We start from the raw sequence: 22,748 nt of genomic DNA, 5'->3' as shown, positions 1-22,748 counted from the left end.
GCAAAGTGAATTGAGAAATGCTCATGACTTGCCCAAGATGACTTAGTAAATGATTTCCTTAAGAGTTATAACTTCTTGGGGTGGGGGAATGGGATAGACCGGTGATGGGTAGTAAGGAGGGCACGTATGGCATGGTGCACTGGGTGTTATACGCAACTAATGAATCATCGAACTTTACATCAGAAACCAGGGATGTACTGTATGGTGACTAACATAATATAATAAAAAATCATTAAAGTAAAAAAAATTTTTTAAAAGAGTTATAACTTCTTAACACATTGACCATTTCTGGGTCAGTCAGTTAAGCATCAGACTCTTGGTTTCAGCTCGGGTCATGATCTCGGGTCATGGAATGAGCCCCACGGCAGGCTCCACACTCAGCTGAGAGTCTGCTTGGGGTTCTCTCTCTCCTCTCCCTCTACCCCTCCACCTGCTCACGCACACTCTCTCTCAAATAAATCAATTAATTAAAAAACAAATACTGACCATTTCTTACAAGTGTCCATGAGGCCAAGAGTCCCACTTTATGGATGAAAATGTAAGAGCAACAAAGATACGTAATTCTTTTCCCCTGGATCCCAAGGAGATAGTCAATGGCCATGGCTTCTATTTCCTTCCGGCTCTGTTGCTTTCTCTGTGGGAACTGGTGACCATCAACACAGCATCTGAAAGCTGGAAACAAGAGGAAGCAAGTGAGGTGCAAAGGCCTCATCATAACCCTTTTTGTGAGTATTATTAACCACGTTCTACAGGTGGGGCCATAACAATAGGGAGATATAAGCACTGTGCTCATTGAGGGCACACAGCAGGTCAATGGTAGCTTAGGGATTTGAATCAGTGTTGCGGCACCGAAGCCATGCCTCTGTCATTAAGGGGGGGAAATGGATGGGGCACCTGGGTGGTGCATTCATTAAGCGTCTGCCTTTGGCTCAGGGCGTGATCCCAGAGCTCTGGGGTTGAGCCCCACGTCAGGCTCCTCCTCTGAGAGCCTCCTTCTTCCTCTCCCACTCCCCCTGCTTGTGTTCCCTCTCTCATTGGCTGTCTCTCTCTCTCTGTCAAATAAATAAATAAAATCTTTCAAAAGGGGGGGGGGAATGGAAGTAAAAAAAGAAGTCCCCTTGCCTGTGAATGGGTCATACAGCTGTGCAGTAGATCTGCCTCTAACTGTCTGTGTGGTCGAAGGCAATGCTTTTCTCTCCTCAGATCCTCCATTCTCTCATCTGTAAAAAGAGACAGTGAGCTAGATGGTCTCCCTTTGGAGCTCAAACTTGATTTTAGCCTAGCTGATGAAATCAGGTAAAGAAAATAAATAAAAAGATTCTACTGGGAAGAAGGAAATAAAATTGCCTTTATTCACAGAGAATATGATCGTCTTTGTAGGAAATCTTAAGAAATCTATTTTTTGAAGTAATTGGAACTAATAAGTTCAGCAAGGATCCAAGATACAAGATCAATATAAAAATTTCAATTGTATTTCTATACATTAGCAATGAACAGTCAGAAATTAAAATTTAAAAATAACATTTATAATCACACAAAAAATATGAAATACTTAGGAATAGGCCTGAAAAAAAGATGCGACGCCAAACTCCTGTATGCTCAAACTATAAAACATCACAGAGCAAAACTTAAGAAGACCTAAGTAACTGGGACATGTACAATATTCATAAGACTCAATATTGCTGAAGTGTCACTTCTCTCCAAACTGGTATACACATTCGATGCGTCCTCAAACAAAGTCCCAGCAGACTTTTGGAGAAACTGATAAGCTAAGTCTAAAATTCCTATGGAAATGCAAAAGTCCTAGAAAAGAACTCTGAAAAAGAACAATTTGGTGGGCTATCTGATTTCAAGATTTATTGTAAATCTATACTAATCAGGACAGCATGGTATTTGCATCAAGTCAGACGAAGAGCTCAATGAGACAGAAAATAGAATCCAGATATAGATCGCACATATGCAGACAACTGACTTTTGGAAAAGTGCAAAGGTGGGGAAAGTATAGTCTTTTTAAAAAATGTGGCTAGAAAATTTGTTTATCCATAGGAAAAAAAAGTTAACATGTATACCTTGCATCATGTATAAAATTAATTCAAAATGGAATAGAAACCTAAATGTAAAACTTAAAACTTCCGAAGAAAATGTAGGAGAAAACCTTTGTGACCTTAAAAGTAGGCAAAGATTTTTTAAGATACAACACCAAAAGAATGATCCATAAAGGGCATAATGATAGACTGGACTTCATTGAAATTGAACATTTTTGCTCTATGCAAAACACTGTTACGAAATGAAAAGACAAAGCACAGGCCAGTAGAACATATTTGCAGAGCATATTTCTGATAGGGTACTTATATTCAAAATATATACAGAACTCTCAAAACTCAATAATAACCCTATTCAAAAATGTAAGAAGATCTGAAGAGACATTTCCCCAAAGTTTTGCAAATGGCCAGTAAGCACATAAAAAGATACTCAACATCATTAATCACTAGGGAAATGCAAATCAAAACCACAATGAAATACCACCTCACACCAATTAGGATGGCTACTTTCAAAAACAATGGAAAATATGAAGTGTTGACTTGGAGAAACTGAAACCCTCATACGTTGCTGGTAGAAATGTAAAATGTTACAGCCTCTGTATAAAAATATGGCAGTTCCTCAAAATGTCAGTCATAGAATTACCATAGAGGTCAGCAGATAGAGTTATGATGTTGGAGAGTTGTTGTGTAACGGGTATAGAGTTTCTGTGTAGAACAGATGATAAAAAAATGTTCTGAAAATGGATAGTGGGAATCGTTGATCAACAACATTGTGAATATACTTTATGCTACTGAACTGTACATTTAAAAATGGCTAAAATGATTTTATGTTACATATATTTTACCATAATAAAAAACTCGATAATAAGATGACACACGCCCAATAAAAACAAAATAATGGGCAGGGGCTCCTGGGTGGCTCAGCTGGTTAGGCAGCTGACTCAGGTCATGATCTCAGGGTCCTGGGACCAAGCCCCACGTCGGGCTCTGCGCTCAGCGGGGAGTCTGCTTGTGGGTTCTCTCTCTCCCTCTCCCTCTGCCCCTCCCCTTGCTTGCTTGTTCTCAAATAAATAAACAAATAAATCTTTGAAAAAAGAAAAAAATGTCAAACTTTTATTCAACATAGAACTGGAAGTCCTAGCCACAGCAATCAGACAAGAAAAAGAAATGAGGCATCCATATGGGTAAAGAAGAAGTTAAACTGTCACTCTTTGCAGATGACATGACACTATACATAGAAACCCTATAGACTCCACCAACAAACTACTAGAAGTCATAAATGAATTCAGTAAATTTGCAGGATACAAAACTGATGCCCAAAATTGGTAACATTTCTATATGCTAATAATGAAGTAGCAGAAAGAGAAATTAAGAAAACAATTCCATTTACAACTGAACCAAAAAGAATAAACTACCTAGGAAAAAACTTAGCCAAGGAGGTGAAACACCTGTAATCTCAAAAAATATAAAATATTAATGAACGAAATTGAAGATGACACAAACAAATGGAAAGAGAATTCCATGCTCATGAATTGGAAGAATTAATATTGTTAAAATGTCTATACACCTGAAGCAATCTACAGATTCAATGCACCCCCTATCAAAATACCAACAGCATTTTTCACAGAACTAGAACAAACAATACTAAATCTGTATGGAAGGTCCCAAATAGCCAAAGTAAAAAGGACAAAGCTGGAGACATCACAATTCCAGATTTCAAGATACACAGTATGGCTCTGACACAAAAATGGACACACAGATCAATAAAACAGAATAGAGAGCCCAGAAATAAACCTACATTTATATGGTCAATTAATCTATGACAAAGGAGACAAGAACATACAGTGGGAAAACAACAGTGTCTTCAATAAATAGTGCTGGGAAAACTGGACAGCTACATGCAAAAGAATCAAACTAGACCACTTTCTTACACGACACAAAAATATAAACACAACGTGGAACAAAGACAAACGTGAGACCTTAAACCATAAGCATCCTAGAAGAAAACACAGGCAGTAATCTCTCTGACGTTGGCCATAGCAACATTTGTCTAAATTTGTCTCCTAAGACAAGGGAAACAAGAGCAAAAATAAACTACTTGGACTACATCAAAATAAAAAGCTTTTGCCCAGCAAAGAAAACCATCAACAGAACAACAACAAAAAACCCACAGCCTACTGAAGATATTTGAAAGTGATATCTCTAATAAGGGGTTAATATAAAAAATATGTAAGGAACTTATACAACTCAATACCAAAACAGACAAACAAACAATCCTATTAAAAATGGGCAAAGGACACTACTGGGTATTTACCCCAAAGATACAGACGTAGTGAAGAGAAGGGCCATATGCACCCCAATGTTCATAGCAGCAATGTCCACAATAGCTAAATTGTGGAAGGAGCCGAGATGCCCTTCAACAGATGACTGGATTAAGAAGTTGTGGTCCATATATACAATGGAATATTACTCAGCTATCAGAAAGAACGAGTTCTCAACATTTGCTACAACATGGACGGCACTGGAGGAGATAATGCTAAGTGAAATAAGTCAAGCAGAGAAAGACAACTATCATATGATTTCTCTCATCTATGGAACATAAGAACTAGGATGATCGGTAGGGGAAGAAAGGGATAAAGAAAGGGGGGGTAATCAGAAGGGGGAATGAAACATGAGAGACTATGGACTATGAGAAACAAACTGAGGACTTCAGAGGGGAGGGGGGTGGGGGAATGGGATAGACCGGTGATGGGTAGTAAGGAGGGCACGTATGGCATGGTGCACTGGGTGTTATACACAACTAATGAATCATCGAGCCTTACATCGGAAACCGGGGATGTACTGTATGGTGACTAACATAATATAATAAAAAATCATTTAAAAAAAAAAAAATGGGCAAAGGACAGGTGTCTGGGTGGCTCAGCCAGTTAAACATCTGACTCTTGATTTCAGCTCAGGTCATCATCTAGAGGTTGTAAGATCAAGCCCTGCTCTACCCAGTGTGGAGCCTGCTTGAGATTCTCTCTCTCTCTCTCCCCCCCCTCCTTTGTGCTTCCCCTCTCCCCTCCCTTTCTAAAAAATTAAATTAAATTAAATTAAAATAAATAAATAAAAAATGAGGAGAGGACCTGAATAGACATTTTTCCAAAGAAGACATACAGATGGCCAACAGACACATGTAAGGATGCTTAACAGCACAAATCGTCAGGGCAATGCAAATCAAAACCACAATGAGATATCACCTGTCAGAATGGCTAAAATCAAAAAAGTAAGAAGTAACAAGTATTGGTGAAGATACGGAGAATAACAAACCCTCATGCAATGTTGGTTGGGAATGTAAATGGTAGAGCCACTATGGAAAACAGTATGGAGGTTCTCCCCAAAATTAAAAATATTAATACCATATGATCCACCACTGGGTATTTACCCCCCAGAATGAAAACACTAATATGAAAAGATATATGCGTCCCTATGTTCATTGTGGCACTATTAACAACAGCCAAGATATGGAAGCAACCCAAGTGTCCACTGATATTTGAATGGATAAAGAACAATGGAATACTACACAGCCATAGTAAAGGCATGAGACTGTGCTACTTGCAACAACATGGACGGACCTAGGAGATATTACGCTAAGGGAAGTAGGTCAGACCGAGAAAGACAAATACCACATTTATTCACTTATATGTGGAATCTAAAAAAAACCAAATGAATAAATAAACAAAAAGCAGAACCAGACCTACAAATACAGAGAACAAACTGATGGTTGCTGGAGGAAAGAGGATGGTGGAGTGCACAGAATGAGTGAAGGGGAGTGGGAGATACAGACATCCATTTACAGAATGATTAAATCACATAAATAAAAGGCACAGCATAGGAAATATAGTCAATGATACTGGAACAGCGTATAGTGACAGAGGGTAGCTATGCTTGTGAGCAGAGCATAACTCGCAGAGAAGTTGAATCACTATGTTGTATACCTGAAACTAATACACTCAATTAATTTTTTAAATGAGCAAAAGACTTGAGTAGATATATTTCCAGAGAAGAGATACAGATGAATAATAAAATCTGAAATATGTCCAATTTCATTAGTCTTAGGGAAATGAAAATTAAAAACCACAACAAAATAACAAGGATGTATCTATTAGAATGGGTTTAAAAAAATGATACCAAGCACTGGTGAGGATGTGGAGGAACTGGAATTTTCATGCCCTACTATGAGAACATAAAATGGTACAACCTTTGGAAAATATTTTGGCAATTCCTTTAAAAGTTAAACATATGCCTACCCAGCCATTCTACTCTCAGGTATGAAAGCCTATCTCCATACAAAGACGTGTAAATGAACGCTCATGACAGTTTTATTGGAATAGCCAAAACTGAGAAAGAACCCAATGCCCATCAGCAGGTGAACGGATAAATAAATCGTAGAATACACAGTATTCCGTGGTTATGTACACACAATATACAATGAAATACTACTTGGCAATAAAGAAGAATGAACTATTGATGCACGCAACAATATCAATGAATCTCAAAATAACTGAATGGAGGAAGCCACACACACAAAACCAGAGGGTAGCATCCAGGATCCCATTTATTAAAATTCTAGAAAATGCAAACTAATCTGTAGTTACAGATCAATTGTGGTCTGGGGAAGGGGCAGGTGCAGCGAGCTACACGGAAAAGAAAATATAAAGGGACAGTAGGAGTATTTGGGGAGTGAGGACTATATTCAGTATATTGATTGCAGTGGTGGTTCCACAGAGGCACACCTGTCATAGCTTACCAAAGGTACGGGTGAGGGGTGCCTGGGTGGCTCAGTAGCATAAGTGTGGGACTCCTGATTTCGCTCAGGTCAGAATCTCAGGGTCTGGAGATCCAGCCTACTCTGGGCTCCCTGCTCAGCGGGGAGTAGGTCTGGGATTCTCTCTCTCCCTCTGCCCCTCCCCCACTAAAATCAATCAATCTTTTTCAAAAAGGTACACGTGAAATACGGGCAGTCTATTGTATGTCAACTATATCTCACTAAAGTTTCAAAAGCAATGTTGAATTAAAAATGCAAATGATGGGATAAATTTTGAGGATACTTTTATGTAATTAAAGCTCAAAACAACACTGTACTGAACACAGAAAGTGGACTGGAAAGACAGACTTTAAATATGCAGATTGGCTTCCTAATGGGGAGTGGGAGAGGAAGGAGTAAGAAGAAAATAATAGAAGAGAAGAGGAGAGGGGCTTTGGGTGGCCCTATGACAGCGTGCAGAGTACGATTAAGTCGAATCTGTGGAACTGAAGTCCTGGCGGGAGGGGAGGAAAGGGGCGGGGTGGTGCAAGGGAAAACTGGAGGGAGGGAGGGAGGGAGGGTGAGAAAGAATTGAAGGCAAGGAGGAAGAAAAATAAAGGGGGGAACAGAGGGGCGGGAGGGGGGACAGACAGACGCCCGAGCTGAAAGAGAAATGGAGTTTGTAGAAGCGCCTCTCGCAAGCTGGGCTCGGCAAACACGCCCTTGGCCAAGGGCCAGACAAGGCCTGGGCTACATCTAAGGGTGAACTTACATGGTTATCAAATTCCCCTTCCCTGGAGCCTCTGGAAGTTGTTTCCAAGAACTGAAGGGGGGAAATCCATCCCTTTGTCTCTCTTTTTTCCCCTTGGACCTGATTTCGTGGTTTCCTCCGTCTTATTTCTCTCCCGGGACCCTCCGGCCCCAGCTGCGGAGGGGGGTGTGAGACGCGGGAGTGGGGCACAGGGCGGGACCAGGGCAGGCGCGCGGCGCCGGGTTCCCCAAAGCCGCAGAAGAGCCCCGAAAGCGAGGATGCAACCCCAGCGTCGGCCCGAAGCCGCTTCCGGAGGGGCCGGGCCGGGTGAGCCGCCGCTGCCCGGCGCGGGGAGGAGAGGCGGGGGCGCGGGGCGCGGAGCCGCCAGTCTGCGTTCCCCGGCGCGGCGGCAGCGGCGTCCCCGGCGGCGGGAGCTGGTCCCCACCCGCCCGCTCCGCCCTCTCGGCCTCGCCCGGGCCGCGGAGCAGGAAGTTCACACACGCGCGCTAGGAGCAGCCACTGCAGAAGCTTTTGCACCGCTTTCCCCCCCGCCCGGCCCGGGGCGCGTGTGCGCGCGCGGGGTGGGGGGGGGAGGGGAGGGCGGCCTTGAACTTGGCGGGCGCTGCCGCTTGCTCTCGAGGAGGCCTGAGCATCTCCCATCCTTCTCAGTCTGGAAACATTTTTATTGTGACAATACATAGTCCCCAAAGCGAAAGTCAAATTGGCGGCCAAAGGCACCCCGGGGATCTTCCAGGTGGACAGACGGACAGAACCACCCGGGCACCAGGCTGCGGACAGATGACCGCGCAAGAGAGGCGGGCTGGTTGGGGGGGGGCGGGGGTTAGAAGGGAGGAGAGATGGAGGGGGAAGCATGGAGGGAGGCTGGGAAAGAGCAGGACTTCCGGGAGGCGGAGTGGAGGGGGCGGAGGAGTGGGCCGGACTGAGGGGGAGTTGGGAGGAACCAGGAGAGGGGTTAGGGGAAAGGAGACCTGCTCCCCACTCCGTCCGAGACCTGCTTCCCCTCCCTGGCTCTCCCCTTCTCCACCCCCCCCCCCCATCTCTTTCTCTTTCTGGTCCTCTGGCTCTTTCTCTTTTGCTCTCTCGTCCCCCGCTGCCCCCACCTCCCACCCCAGTCCCTCTCTCTTGCCCACCCCTGCCCTTTGTCTCTCATTCACTCTTTTTCGTTTGCTCTGTTCTCCCCCCCCCCCCAACCAGGTCTCTTGTGCATGCTTGCACCACCAGCACCATCACCGAACCACCACCCCCCCCCACCCCCCCCACCCCCCCCACCCCCCGCTTTCTTTGACTCCCAGTGTGAGCCCCACAGGGGAGGTGCCAGTCATGGGGGCCTGAGGAGGCTGAACTGACCTCTGCAGGGGACCACAGACTCTTCCCCCCACGCCCCCCCCCCCCCCGTGGACCCCAGCCAGGCATTTTCCCTAAGGGTTCTAACCAGAGTGACCACACTGACCACTGTGTTCTTGGATGTCCATCCTGGACTCTAAGCCCATAATTTGGCTTGGTTTATTAAATTTTGCTCCAGATTTTTTTTTCCTTTTAGAGATAGATGTAATAAGGTCATTGTCATGGCCCATTTAATAGAATAGGGGATCAAAAATACCCATCATTTACCCCCCTATCTATTTTGTCACCCTAAGCCAGGTTCCATTGCTGGGAGGGGAAGGAGCCAATCTTCCCTGTCATTATTTATCCTGCCCAAATCCTAGCCTTTGTTTAAGCTTGACCTCTCTACTGCATTTACAATTATTCCCAATTTATTACAAAAAAGCTGAGCTCCAACAGATTAAGAATTCACCAAGGTACAAGATAGTGGGGAGTGGAGCTTGGAGTTTTCTGTCTCCAAATCTCAACTCACTCATTCTTGCCTACTTTATTTTTAAACTGTAGACTGTATCCCACATACAGAAGAGTAGGGAAAAGGTCTATGTACATTTAACAAATAATAAAATGAATACCTATGAACCTATCACTCAGGCTAAGGAATAGAATACTACCAGTTCCTTCGAAGCCCCTGCTCCCCATGGTCCTAGATCCCTGCACCTCCTTCCCCGCCAACAGGCAACTGCTCTCTGGACTTCTCCATTCATTTTGTATTCCTTCTACCGAGGTACACATCCCCACCCAATAGGCTGTTGAATTTTAGAAAACCAAATAGCAGAATAGCCCCTGTTAGGGACAGGCTGTCTGGAGAAAAGGAGTTGAACAGAGTCTCCAGGTCATTGTTTGATTCTGGCTCCCCTGAGAGTTTCCCAAGGGCCTGTTCTTGGAAAGTATCATGGCAAGATCATGAGCAGGTCCTGGAAACACTGATCTTACCATGCTTGGCTTACTGGGAATGACCGCGTCCTGGTCTTTCCTCAGTAGTACGGAAAGGAAGGAGTGAGATGCTTAATAATTTTGGCTTTCAGACTGGTCATGGCTGCTGGAAGATAATACTTTCAGGCCTTTTGCACTTCTTCAAATCTTAAAACATGGATCACTTTTGTTCCAGACTGTTTTTTCAAGGATATTTGTAACAACAACAACAACAAAAACATATTTTGGAAGATGGATATAGGGTCTCTGTATCAAATAGATTTGTTGGTCGTCCTGGATAATACAGATAATGGCCCCCTCTGGGGCCAAGATCAAGCAGGTCTGCTGGCAGCCCCTTTGTAATGGTTAATTTAATGTGTCACCTTGACTGGCCATGGGGTCACCAGATTGAACATTACTTCTGGGTGTGTCTGTGAGGATGTTTCTGGATGGATTGGCATTTAAATTGGTAGGCTCAGTAAAGCAGATTGCCCCCCTCAGTGTGGGTGGGCATCATCCAATCCATTGAAGACCTGGATAGAACAGAAGATGGAAGAAGGGAGAATTTGCCCGGCCTTTTTCCTGCCTCACAACTTGAACTGGAGATGGACCTGCTCTCAGCAATTTTCATCCAAGTTATCCTGATTCTAGAGTAAGACCCTAAAATAAGACCCTCCTCACTTTCAGCCCCAGAGGTATCTGAAAGTGCCACTTCTTGTGATAACTGATTCAAATATTGTACCCAATGACCAAGCCAATCTCACAGTGGTATGTGGTTTATTTCTAGAGGAAAAGATAAGTGGTAGAGGGAAAAGGGGGGTCCGAAGAACAAAAGGGGGATCATATCTGGCAATTTTGCATATAAATTGAATTCTTGCTAATTAAATAATGCTTTAAGTACAGGGGAACTATAGCTATTTCAAGGAAAGCTGCTCGGAAAGTTTTCATAGGAAGTTTGGGGTTGTCTAGCTTTTCCCCTTCAGCCTAGTTTTCAAAAGCAGGATCTGCAAATAGAATTCACCTATTACTGAGAATAAATAAACTTGAAAATTCATTTTCAAGTAAAAATGTAGAGTAATGCAGGTTATTTTAATGTTACAAGTTTTACAGGATAAAACGGGAACTTCCTGCTTGGATTCTAAGCCCAGCTCTGCCGTACTGAACTGAGTCACTTTTGACTGTGGACTCTTACTTCCAGGGTTTGGCTTCTTCTTCCTCAAAACAAGAGAGTTATGTCGTCAAGATAATGGCAGCTTTATAAATTCAGATCTCCCAATACATCTTCAAAAAGGTAATCCAGAACGACATGAAGAACAGCTTTAACTTCACAAAACCCTCGAAAAATCTAGAAGATGGAAAATGTCCAAGTTCAAGTGTCATGTAAGTAGAAAAATTAACACTAAATCCCAGTGAGTGATGATGCTCTCACCAGAAGCCTCTGAGGAGAAAAACCACATAATGGAAAAGAAGGGAGCTAGCAACAGCCCTAAGATTGATCTCAAATTATTTCCAGAAAGAGAATGATCCCGAAACCAGTCTGGCAGACCAGACCACTTACTACAACGTGACTGTTTTGGAAGGCCATCACTTCGAGAGACACTTTGCACACATTTTCATGAGAATCTCATAGGTACCAGGTCCTAGAGAGCTGGGGGGGGGGGGTGCTCATCACAGTGGGTCTCCCGGTGTTGCGAGTTTCTGACTGCACCATGTCCCTGGGAGCAAAATGGAGGAAGCGAGCCTCGGGAGAAAAGCTGACCTTGGGATCCATATTTCACGTTTCTCAACGAAATTTCTTCTCGAGTTAAAAATGAGAGGGGCTTTTGGCAAAATGCAAGTGGAACCTAGCCAGGTTCCTCTAGTCTAAGATAGAATTTGGGGTGTTTGCCAACTCAAAAACATCTGGGCTTATCACAGCCTTTTCTTTCTCAAAAATCCCTCAAGGCTTACCATAGGTGAGAACTTACTTTGTCCAGCTCTGCTTGGGTCTCAGTAGCAGAGAGAACTTTCTTTCGTAGCCCATCCTAGGACAGGCAGGCAGGCTGGAGACATTTTCACCAGGGTGACCAGTTAGCTGTGTCCTTCGGACAGAAGTCAAGTGAAGGGCTCCTATCCAGACACAGGAAGGCTGCTTGGCCAACGTGACTCTGGAATCAGGACGCATTGGTTGGTCTGTCAGGAAACGCAGAGGCTCTCAAAGCAAGCAGCTTGGGAAGAAGGTGCTCTTCCTTGATGTGGCTGTTCTATTGCTAGCTTCTTCTCGCGTTCCTGAGAGTGTGAAATAGTGACAGGATCTGGTGGACAACTGGTCAGTTTCTCAAGAACACTTGCTTATCACGTTCTTTTTTTTTTTTTTTTTTTTTTTATTCGACAGAGATAGAGACAGTCAGCGAGAGAGGGAACACAAGCAGGGGGAGTGGGAGAGGAAGAAGCAGGCTCACAACGGAGGAGCCTGATGTGGGGCTCGATCCCATAACGCCGCGATCACGCCCTGAGCCGGAGGCAGATGTTTAACGATTGTGCCACCCAGGCGCCCCATCAATTCCCAATTTTCTAAGAACTTTTTAAAAAATTCACGAATGGGTATTAAATTTTGTCAAGGGCTTTTTCTGTATCTAATAAGATAGTATTTCTCCATCTGTTTTTTGTTTGTTTGTTTTTTCGTTTCATAATCTACCCCGCCTTCTGGGGCCGTTTAAACGTTTCTTTTATTTTTCCTCATTGCTGTCCTTCCGTGAAATTTAAATACTACAGATATACTGTGTATCTGCTTGTGTACTGTGTGCTTCTCAGCTTACTTCAAAAGAGAAAAACTTTTTCCCTCCAAACAAACCAATTTTCATCCCTTTGAGAGCAATATCATCTCTATTGAGAATGCATATGGTAAGATAATCGTGTTATTTGTTTCTCATTTTTTCCTGCTAATGTGATAAATTGCGTTAATTCAGTTTGGAGTATTAAACCATGATTGCATTCCTGGAATAAGCCCCACTGAGTCATGATGTATTATTTTCTTTATAGATCATTGGATTAGCTTTGCTGATGCTTTGGTAAGGATTTTTCATCTATGTTCATCAAAGAAACGCTCTCTAGTTTTCTTTACTTACAACATCCGTGTCAGGTTTTGAGGTAAAGATCATACTGGTCTCGTAAGAGTGCTAGAATGTTTTCTCTTTTTCTATTGTTTGGAAGAATTTATGTGTGATTAGTGTCACTCCTTACATATTTAGGAAAAGTCATCCAGAAAGCCATCTGGGCTTGGGGTTTTCTTTGTAGGAAGGATTACAGGGACAAATTAGATTTGTAGAGGATTTTAATGTTATTACTCTTTGCAAAGGACAAACCTGTAGCTTTGTTGATTTTTCTCTTCTTTCTTTTTCTTTTTCTTTTTTTTTTTAGATTTTACTTATTTGTTTGACAGAGAGAGTGAGAGAGAGAATGAGCAGGGAGAGGCAGAGGGAGAGGGAGAAGCAGACTCCCCACTGAGCAGGGAGCCTGATGGGGGCTCGATTCCAGGACCCAGGGATCATGACCTGAGCCAAAGGCAGACTTTAACCGCTTAACCAACTGAGCCACCCAGGTGCCTCGCTTTGTTGATTTTTCTAATGCCCATCTATTTACTGCTTCATTAATATTTGGCTTGTCTTTATTATTTCTTTCCTTTTTCTTACTGAAGTTTGATTTCCTTCTTTATAGTTTTTTGGTGACATCTAATATCACTGATTTTTTTTTTTTTTTTTTTTTTTTGCCTTTGGCCTTTCAAGTATATACTTGTAAAGCCAAAATTTCCTCCCGGCACTGCTGGAGCTGCTGCCCACATGTTTTGATCTGTTATCGCTTCCTTATCATTCGGTCTAGAATAGTTTCACATTTTTGTCTCTAACTTTTGACACATGGATTATTTATGAGCCGAGTCTTTAATCTCCAGGCAGTTGAGAATTATCTAACTGTCCCATAGTTCTCGTTTCTGGCTTACTACACTGTGGATGGGAACGTACTCTGTCCTGTTGAAAAGAAATTTGTCGAGGCTTTCTTTCTGGCCCACGTATAGTCCATTTCAATACGTGTTCCACCCGTGCTTGACACAAATGTGAATTCTGTCATGGCTTGGTCAAGTGTTCTCTGTGTATCCGTTAGGTTAAGGTCGTGGGTTGTCTTATTCAAATCTTCTGTATCTCCATCCTCTTTTTCCTCTTTTTTTATACTCTGCTATGAAGAGAGGTGCATCAGAGTCTTACCCTTTAGTGAATTTGCCTGTTGTCATTTTAAACTCTCAATATCTGCCTTATTACTTTTGGATACATTTGCCCCTTAAACCACACAGGTTTGAATTGCATGAATCCAACAATATGTGATTTTTTTTTTTTTTAACGGCAGTACAGGACTGCCGGTGTCTTTTCTCTTCCTCATGATTTTCTTTCTTTTTTTTTTTAAAGAAATATCTTTTTCTTTTTTTTAAGATTTTTTTTTTAAGATTTTATTTATTTATGTGACAGAGAAACAGCCAGCGAGAGAGGGAACACAGCAGGGGAGTGGGAGAGGAAGAAGCAGGCTCCCAGCCGAGGAGCCCGATGTGGGACTCGATCCCCGAATGCCGGGATCACGCCCTGAGCCGAAGGCAGAAGCTTAACGACTGCGCTACCCAGGCGCCCCCCCTTATGATTTTCTTAATAGCATTTTCTTTTCTCTAGCTTAAGAATACAGGACATAATGCATTTAACGTGTGAAATACGTGGTAATTGACTTTATGTTATCCGCAAGGCCTCTCGTCAACAAGAGGCTACTAGCAGTTAACTTTTGGGGAGTCAAAAATTGTATGCGGACTTCCGACTGCACAGGGGTCAGCGCTCCTAACTCCCGCACTGTTCAAGCGTCAAATATAAATGATGTTCCGTGCTTTAAGTTCCATCTTTCTATGTCTTTGCATTTCTTTCTTTTTTCTTTTTTTCTCATTTACTTTTTTGAATTTAAATTCAATTAATTAACATATAGTGTATTGTTAGTTTCAGAGGTAGAGGTCAGTGAGTCATCAGTTGTATATAACATCCAGTACTCATTCCATCACGGGCACTCCTTTTTATTTATTTATTTATTTATTTATTTATTTATTTATTTTTAAAGATTTTATTTATTTATTTGACAGAGATAGAGACAGCCAGCGAGAGAGGGAACACAAGCAGGGGGAGTGGGAGAGGAAGAAGCAGGCTCATAGCGGAGGAGCCTGATGTGGGGCTCGATCCCAGAACGCCGGGATCACGCCCTGAGCCGAAGGCAGACGCTTAACCGCTGTACCACCCAGGCGCCCCATCACGGGCACTCCTTTTTTTTAAAAAAAATGTTTATTTATTTATTTGACAGAGAGAGAAAGAGAGAGCAGGGGGAGGGGCAGAGGGAGAGGGAGAAGCGACATCTCACTGAACAGGGAGCCCATGGGGGCTGGATCCCAGGACCCTGGGATCATGACCAGAGCCGAAGGCAGGCACTTAACCGACTGAGCCACCCAGGAGCCCCAATCACCTGCCGTCCTTAGTGCCCATCACCCAGTTACCCCACCCCATCTACGTTTTTGTATGTAAAGTATATCCCTGTAAACAGCTCCTAGCTGGCAAAATGTCTGCATGTGGGTCTCCCTTGTTTCTGGAAACCTAGAAACCCCTGCTGGGCTTTCCTTTGAGAACTCGGGGGATTTTTTTTTTCTCCTCAACACTTGGTGCCACAAGCATGTCTCCAGCATTTTCTCCTACCATGCCACTTCAGAAGTTGACAAATGTCCCAAGGGTCCAACTGGGTGTCTGCACCTTTCCAGTCCCCAATATTATTACTCTGGCCCCAACCAACCAAAAAGTCATGCTGAGTTCTTTGTCGCACAGAAGCGGCCCTCTTCTGGAAGCTGCCCCTGGATTCTCAGACTCTCACTCAGCCCAAATTGGGAAGCGTCCCCAGGGAAAGACTCTTCTCAGCAAACCAGTGTCAATTCGCTATTCCCTGGAGGATGTTTGGTTGTGTCTCCCATGCCCTCTGTCCCTGCTGGATCTTTTCTGTCTCCCAAGCACAGGGCAATTCCTCTGCTTTTCTAAAGTTTTGGCCTCACTCTTCAGCTTCTTGCCCACATGCCTTCAGAATTCAGCAGACAACTCCGGGACTGTGTGTGAGGCCCTCAGCTTTATATTTCACGGCTCCCTGGTGCTGCCAAGGCCCTGTTGGCGTCTCCGGAGACACCTCCCCCCCCCATCCTGCCCCCTCCCCCTCCTCCCACTACCCCTCCCCCTAGCAGCCCAGGTGCTGCACCAGCAAATGCCCCCAGGCATGGCAGGGGATACCCACCTGCCTTCTGAAAGGTTCTGTCTTCCCTGAACTTCCAGCTCTCTCCAATCCTCATTGTGCTTTCAGTTTTTTTAAATTTTTTATTATGTTGTTAGTCACCACACAGTACATCCTTAGTTTTTGATGTAGTGCTCCATGATTCATTGTTTGCGTGTAACGCCTCCTTAATACCCAGTGCTTTTATACGCAGGATTTAAAAATGTGTTCACCTTTTCCAGTTGGTTCTCAGCAGGAACATTAGTCGGCTGAGCCCTATTCCATCCTACCTAGAGGTGGAGGGAGAACTATATATATATTTTTTTACTTGCAATGTTCATAAAGTTTTAAAAACTTAATGAGGTAAAATTGACACATAATAAACTTCACATATTAAGGTTGCGTGTGTGTGTGTGTTTATGCAGATATAGATACACCTGGAAACAAGACGATAATCAAGGTAATAAATGCATCCATCCCCACAAAGTTTCCTCAGACCCTTGCGTAACCTGTGTGTGACCTCACTCACCCACCCCTCTTCACCTCTCCCCTTGCCTCAGGCAGCCATTAATGGGCCTTCTGTGACTATGGATTAGTTTGCATTTTCTAGAGTTTTCTATAAATGAAATTTCATAGAGTTTGTGCTCTTTCTTGTCTGGCTCTTGTCACTCAGGATTCATTCTTCCGTGTCGTTGTGCGTATCAACAGTTCATTGCTTTTCCTTGCTGAGTGGTAGTTCGTTACGTGTGCATAATGCAGGCTTATTTACCCGTTCACCTGCTTGTTGACATTCGGGTTGTGTCCAGTTTTCGACCATTATAAATAGAGCCTCTATGAACGTTCTTATAAAAACATTTATATGGGGGCACCTTGGTGGCTCAGTGAGTTGGGCATCTGCCTTCTGCTCAGGTCATGATCCCGGGGTCCTGGGATCAAGTCCCACATCGGGCTCCCTGCTCAGCCGGGAGTCTGCTTCTTCCTCTGCCTCCTCCCCACCCCCCCAACCTGTGCTCTCTCTCACTTTGCTGTCTCTCTCTCTCTCTCAAATAAATAAATATTTAAAAAATTTTTATATGGACATATGCTTTTATTTCTTTGGGGTAAGTACTAGGAGTAGATTGGCTTATATGGTAGATGACTGTTTAATTTTTTAAGAAATGCCAACTGAATTTGCAAAAATGATTGTACCATTTTACAGTCCTGCTGCTTGCAGATGAGATTTCCACTTGCTCGCATCCTTGCCAACACTTACAATGGTCAGTCTTTCCAATCCGAAAAACTCTAATACATGTGTCGTGGTGTGGTTTTAGTTTGCATTTCCTTAATGACTGATGATGTTGAGTATTTTTTAATGTGTTTATTTGCCATTCATCTATCTAATTTGGTTGAGGATCTGCTCAAATCTCAGGCTCATTTAAAAAATGTGGTGGTTTTCTTAATATTTAGGCTTGAGAATTATTTATGTATTCTGATACAAGCCCTTTGTCAGATATGTGATTGAAAATATTTTTCTCCCACTTTGTAGCTTGTCTTTCATTTTCTTAGCCATGTCTTTTGCAAAGTCAACATTCTTAATTGTAATGAAATGCAGCTTATCACTTTTTTTCTTTTATGGATCCTGCTTTTGGGGTTGTATCAAAAAAAGTTTGTCCAAACCAAAGGTCACAAAGATTTTTCTCCTATGTCCTCTTCTAGAGATCTTTGTTTCGTTTCAGATTTTATGTTTTGATTTATGATTATTTTGAGTTAATTTTTGTATATGGTATGAGATATGGATCCAAGTTCTTTCTCTGTTTGTGTTTTGCATGTGGCTAGCCAGTTATTTCATCACCATGTGCTGAACATTAATTTTTTAAGTTAAACCAGTCTTGCTTCTCTAGAATAAACTTAACTTGGTATGATGTATTTTAAAATAAGTCCTTGACTTATTTTTTTTTGCTCATAATTTGTTTAGAATTTTCAAAGTCATGTTCATGAGTCAGATTGACATGTAATTTTCTTTTCTGATGATGTTTTTTGTGAGATAATCAAGGTTATAATAGTTCCCTAAGGTAAATTGGGAAGTGGCTCCTCTTTTAGTATTCTCTGTAAAAGTATATATTGACCGGTATTATTTATTGTTTAAATATTTGGTAGAATTCACCAATGAAACCACTGGATCCACAGTGTTTCTTATGGGATGGTTTAATTTAATGTATACATAGTTATGGGATTATTTCATGCAGACCCCAATCCTGACCTTAACTAATAGAGTGTAATCTCTGATCACAGTGCAATTCAGCTAGAAATGGACAATAAAAATGTTACTATAAGATGTATAGGCGTTGAGAAATTAAGAGATACACTTTTTTTTAAAAAAAAGATTCACTTCTGAACAACCTATGGGTCAAATTGAAGTCATAACAGAAATTTTAAAATATTTTTAAATCTCTTTTCTTGGAAATTTTAAAAAGATTTTGAATTAAATGATAATGAAACTACTATGTATTAAAATTTCTCTGATTTAATTAAAGCCATACCTAATGGGAGGATTTGTAATAAAATAGAAGGAGGACTGAAAAATGTATAAATACTCATATCAAAAAGTTAGATAAAGAATAAAAGACTAAAACCCAAACAACAATGGAGAGTATTATAAAGATAACAGTAGAGATTAATGAAGTAGAAGCAAACATATAATATAGATGATCAAGAAAGCTGTCTTTGAAAAGACTAACAGCATCAATAAACCCTTGGAAGACTGTTTTAAAAAAAAAGACACAAATAACTAATATCAAGTTATTTATCAAGTTATCAAAAGCAATATCGCTGCAGTCCTACAGATTTCACAAGAATCCTAAAATGATAGCATGATTTTGTTGATGCCTATAAATTTGAAATTTTAATAGATGAAAGGGACAGATCAATAGTAAAATAATAACTCATATTTATTATACCTAAAAATGTGGTGAGTTTTATAGTTATAAAAGAAATGGAATCCGTTATTTAAAACTTTCTAAAACAAAAAGCCAAGCCGAGGTAGCTTTACCAAAGGATGCCAGCACACACTTAAGAAAGATCCAGTCTTCGTCACATTCTTCTGGAATAGAAAGAGATAATATCCTAATTTGTTAAAGAAATTATAAATTATGACTAATGGTCCCGTGACCATAATGAGGATTCTAGCCCTGTGTGTATGTCTTCCTTGCATGTTCTGTGTATGTGTGTGTGTGTTTGCCCTAATCTGTATCTCTCCTAGTTGCATCTTGTTACATAGAAGCATGACGTTGTTGTTGTTGTTGTATGGAATTCTAAACACATGTACAAGGGCTGGGTGGGTGCTGAGTTTTCAGATGGGTAGACCGTGCTAGTCATTTACCTATTACCTCTCAGCTCCAAATCCCCCTTTTATTTCTTTTATTTTTTTATTATTCTTTTTTTTAATAATATTTTTTATTGTATTATGTTAGTCACCATACAGTGCATCCCTGGTTTTTGATGCAAAGTTCGATTATTCATTACTTGCGTATAACACCCAGTGCACCATGCAATACGTGCCCTCCTTACTACCCATCACCAGCCTAGCCCATTTCCCCACCCCCCTCCCCTCTGAAGCCCTCAGTTTGTTTCCCAGAGTCCATAGTCTGTCATGGTTCATTCCCCCTTCTGTTTACCCCCCTCCTTTCTTCTTCCCTTTCTTCTCCCACTGATCTTCCTAGTTCTTATGTTCCATAGATGAGAGAAATCATATGATAGTTGTCTTTCTCTGCTTGACTTATTTCACTTAGCATTATCTCCTCCAGTGCCGTCCATGTTGCAGCAAATGTTAAGAAATTGTTCTTTTTTTTTTTTTTAAGATTTTATTTATTTATTCGACAGAGATAGAGACAGCCAGCGAGAGAGGGAACACAAGCAGGGGGAGTGGGAGAGGAAGAAGCAGGCTCATAGCGGAGGAGCCTGATGTGGGGCTCGATCCCATAATGCCGGGATCACGCCCTGAGCCGAAGGCAGACGCTTAACCGCTGTGCCACCCATGCACCCCAAGAAATTGTTCTTTTTGATGGCTGAGTAATATTCCATTGTATATATGGACCACATCTTCTTAATCCAGTCATCTGTTGAAGGGCATCTCGGCTCCTTCCACGATTTAGCTATTGTGGACAACACTGCTGTGAACACTGGAGTGCATATGGTCCTTCTCTTCACTGCGTCTGTAGCTTTGGGGTAAATACCCAGTAGTGCAATGGCTGGATCATAGGGTAGCTCAATTTTTAACTTTTTAAGGGACCTCCACACTGTTTTCCAGAATGGCTGTACCAACTTGCATTCCCACCAACAATGTAGGAGGGATCCCCTTTCTCCACATCCTCTCCAGCAATTGTTGTTTCTTGCCTTGTCAATAATTCCCATTCTAACTGGCGTAAGGTAGTATCTCAGTGTGGTTTTGATTTGAATTTCCCTGATGGCTAATGATTTTGAACATTTTTTCATGTGTCTGTTAGCCATTTGTATGTCTTCATTGGAAAAGTGTCTGTTCATATCTTCTGCCCATTTTTTGATTTGTTTATTTGTTTCTTGTGTATTGAGTTTGAGACGTTCTTTGTAGATCTTGGATACCAGTCTTTTATCTGTAGCATCATTTGCAAATATCTTCTCCCATTCCGTGGGGTGCCTCTTAGGTTTTTTGACTATTCCCTTGGCTGTGCAGAAGCTTTTTATCTTGATGAAGTCCCACAAGTTCATTTTTTCTTTTGTTTCTCTTGCCTTTGGAAATGTGTCATGAAAAAAGTTGCTTTGGCCGATGTCAAAGAGGTTGCTGCCTATGTTCTCCTCTAGGATTTTGATGGATTCCTGTCTCACATCGAGGTCTCTCATCCATTTGGAGTTTATCTTTGTGTATGGTGTGAGAGAGTGGTCAAGTTTCATTCTTTTGCATGTAGCTGTCCAATTTTCCCAGCACCATTTATTGAAGAGACTGTCTATTTTCCACTGGATGTTTTTTCCTGCTTTGTCAAAGATTAGTTGCCCAAAGAGCCGAGGGTCCATTTCTGGGTTCTCTATTCTGTTCCATTGGTCTATGTGTCTGTTTTTGTGCCAGTACCATGCTGTCTTTGTGATCACAGCTTTGTAGTATAGCTTGAAATCTGGCAATGTGATGCCCCTAGCTTTGTTTTTCCTTTTCAACAGTTCCTTGGCGATTCGGGGCCTTTTCTGGTTCCACACAAATTTAAGGGCTGCTTGTTCCAGTTCTTTGAAAAATGTCATTGATATTTTGATCGGGATGGCATTGAAAGTGTAGATTGCTCTGGGTAGCATAGACATTTTAACTATGTTAATTCTTCCGATCCATGAGCATGGAATATTTTTCCATCTTTTTGTGTCTTCTTCAATGTCTTTCAAGAGTGATTTGTGGTTTCTAGAATATAGATCCTTTACGTCTCTGGTTAAGTTAATTCCGAGATAACGTATGATTTTTGGTGCTATTGTAAATGGGATGGATTCCCTAATTTCTCTTTCTTCAGTCTCATTGTTCATGTATAGAAATGCAACTGATTTCTGAGCATTGATTTAAGATCAGGAACACGACAAGGATGCCCACTCTCGCCATTATTATTCAACATAGTACTAGAAGTCCTTGCAACAGCAATCAGACAACAAAAAGGGATAAAAGGTATCCAAATCAGCAAAGAAGCAGTCAAACTGTCTCTCTTCACAGATGACATGATACTCTCTATGGAAAACCCAAAAGAATCCACCCCCAAACTACTAGAAGTTATAGAGCAATTCAGCAATGTGGCAGGATACAAAATCAAATCCCCCTTTTAAACTCTGTTCCGTGGTGCTGACGTTTGTTCTCTACAAACTACATGTCCCAGACCCCCTTGCCAATTGGCTTCTTGTTCGGTTTGCTGTAGGAACAGTTGGGAAGGCACTAATTGGAACTAGTTAACTAATTAGTTAACTGGAATGCAGTGAGAAGGGAGAAGGGAGCTCCTTCCTATTCTCCAGCTTGTACTGGCAGCAGCTGACAGCCTGGCCCTGGGGCTCAAAATCAACTTCCACTGAGCCCCTCTGAAATGCCAGCAAGAACCAGGTGGTGCCCCTTTGAGAAACAGAGAGCCAGCCGTCTGCCTCTTTCACCAGCCCTCTGCCAGCCCTCTGCCTCGAACCCCTTGGACTGACACATTGGGCCTCAAAGAGTATGTTTTGATCACATCGATGCAAAAGAGCATCGTTCTTAGAGATCCATCAAAACTGCAGATTGAAATCTAAGATCTGACATTTACAAGATGGGTGACTTTGACTTATATTTTGGAAACGGAGCTAGGACTATTTCTGTGTTGAATGCTTCAAAAATAGATCTCATTTAATCCTTCCAACATAGCTCAGCAGAAGGCATTATTCTTACAGCTAAGACAGTGGTGGCTCAGAGAGATGAAGAAGCTTTCCCAGGCTGCATAAGTGGCGAGCTGTGTCTCCAAGGTGGGGCCGTCGGGCTCTGGAAACCGCGCGCCGTGGATCTCACCTAGCTCCCCACCGGCCCCTGTCTCCTTGTCCGCACACTGAGGAA

At 42.2% G+C, this 22,748-nt stretch overlaps 1 protein-coding gene across 1 annotated transcript in view; it reads right to left on the bottom strand.

Annotated features, from left to right (window-relative positions):
- ADAMTS17 (ADAM metallopeptidase with thrombospondin type 1 motif 17) overlaps positions 1-7,693 on the bottom strand; it is a 351,717-nt gene extending 344,024 nt beyond the window's left edge. The window contains exons 1-2 of the mRNA XM_057303716.1: positions 7,604-7,693; positions 487-672 (exon numbers count right to left, since the gene is read on the bottom strand). Coding sequence (XP_057159699.1) covers positions 487-506 — 20 coding nt within the window. The 5' untranslated portion in view covers positions 507-672; positions 7,604-7,693. The remainder of the gene's footprint in view (positions 1-486; positions 673-7,603) is intronic.
- Between the last annotated feature and the right edge of the window lie 15,055 nt (positions 7,694-22,748).

Source organism: Ursus arctos, unplaced genomic scaffold (assembly GCF_023065955.2).
Source record: "Ursus arctos isolate Adak ecotype North America unplaced genomic scaffold, UrsArc2.0 scaffold_28, whole genome shotgun sequence".
NCBI lineage: Eukaryota > Metazoa > Chordata > Mammalia > Carnivora > Ursidae > Ursus > Ursus arctos.
This window is presented reverse-complemented; position numbering and strand designations above follow the sequence as displayed.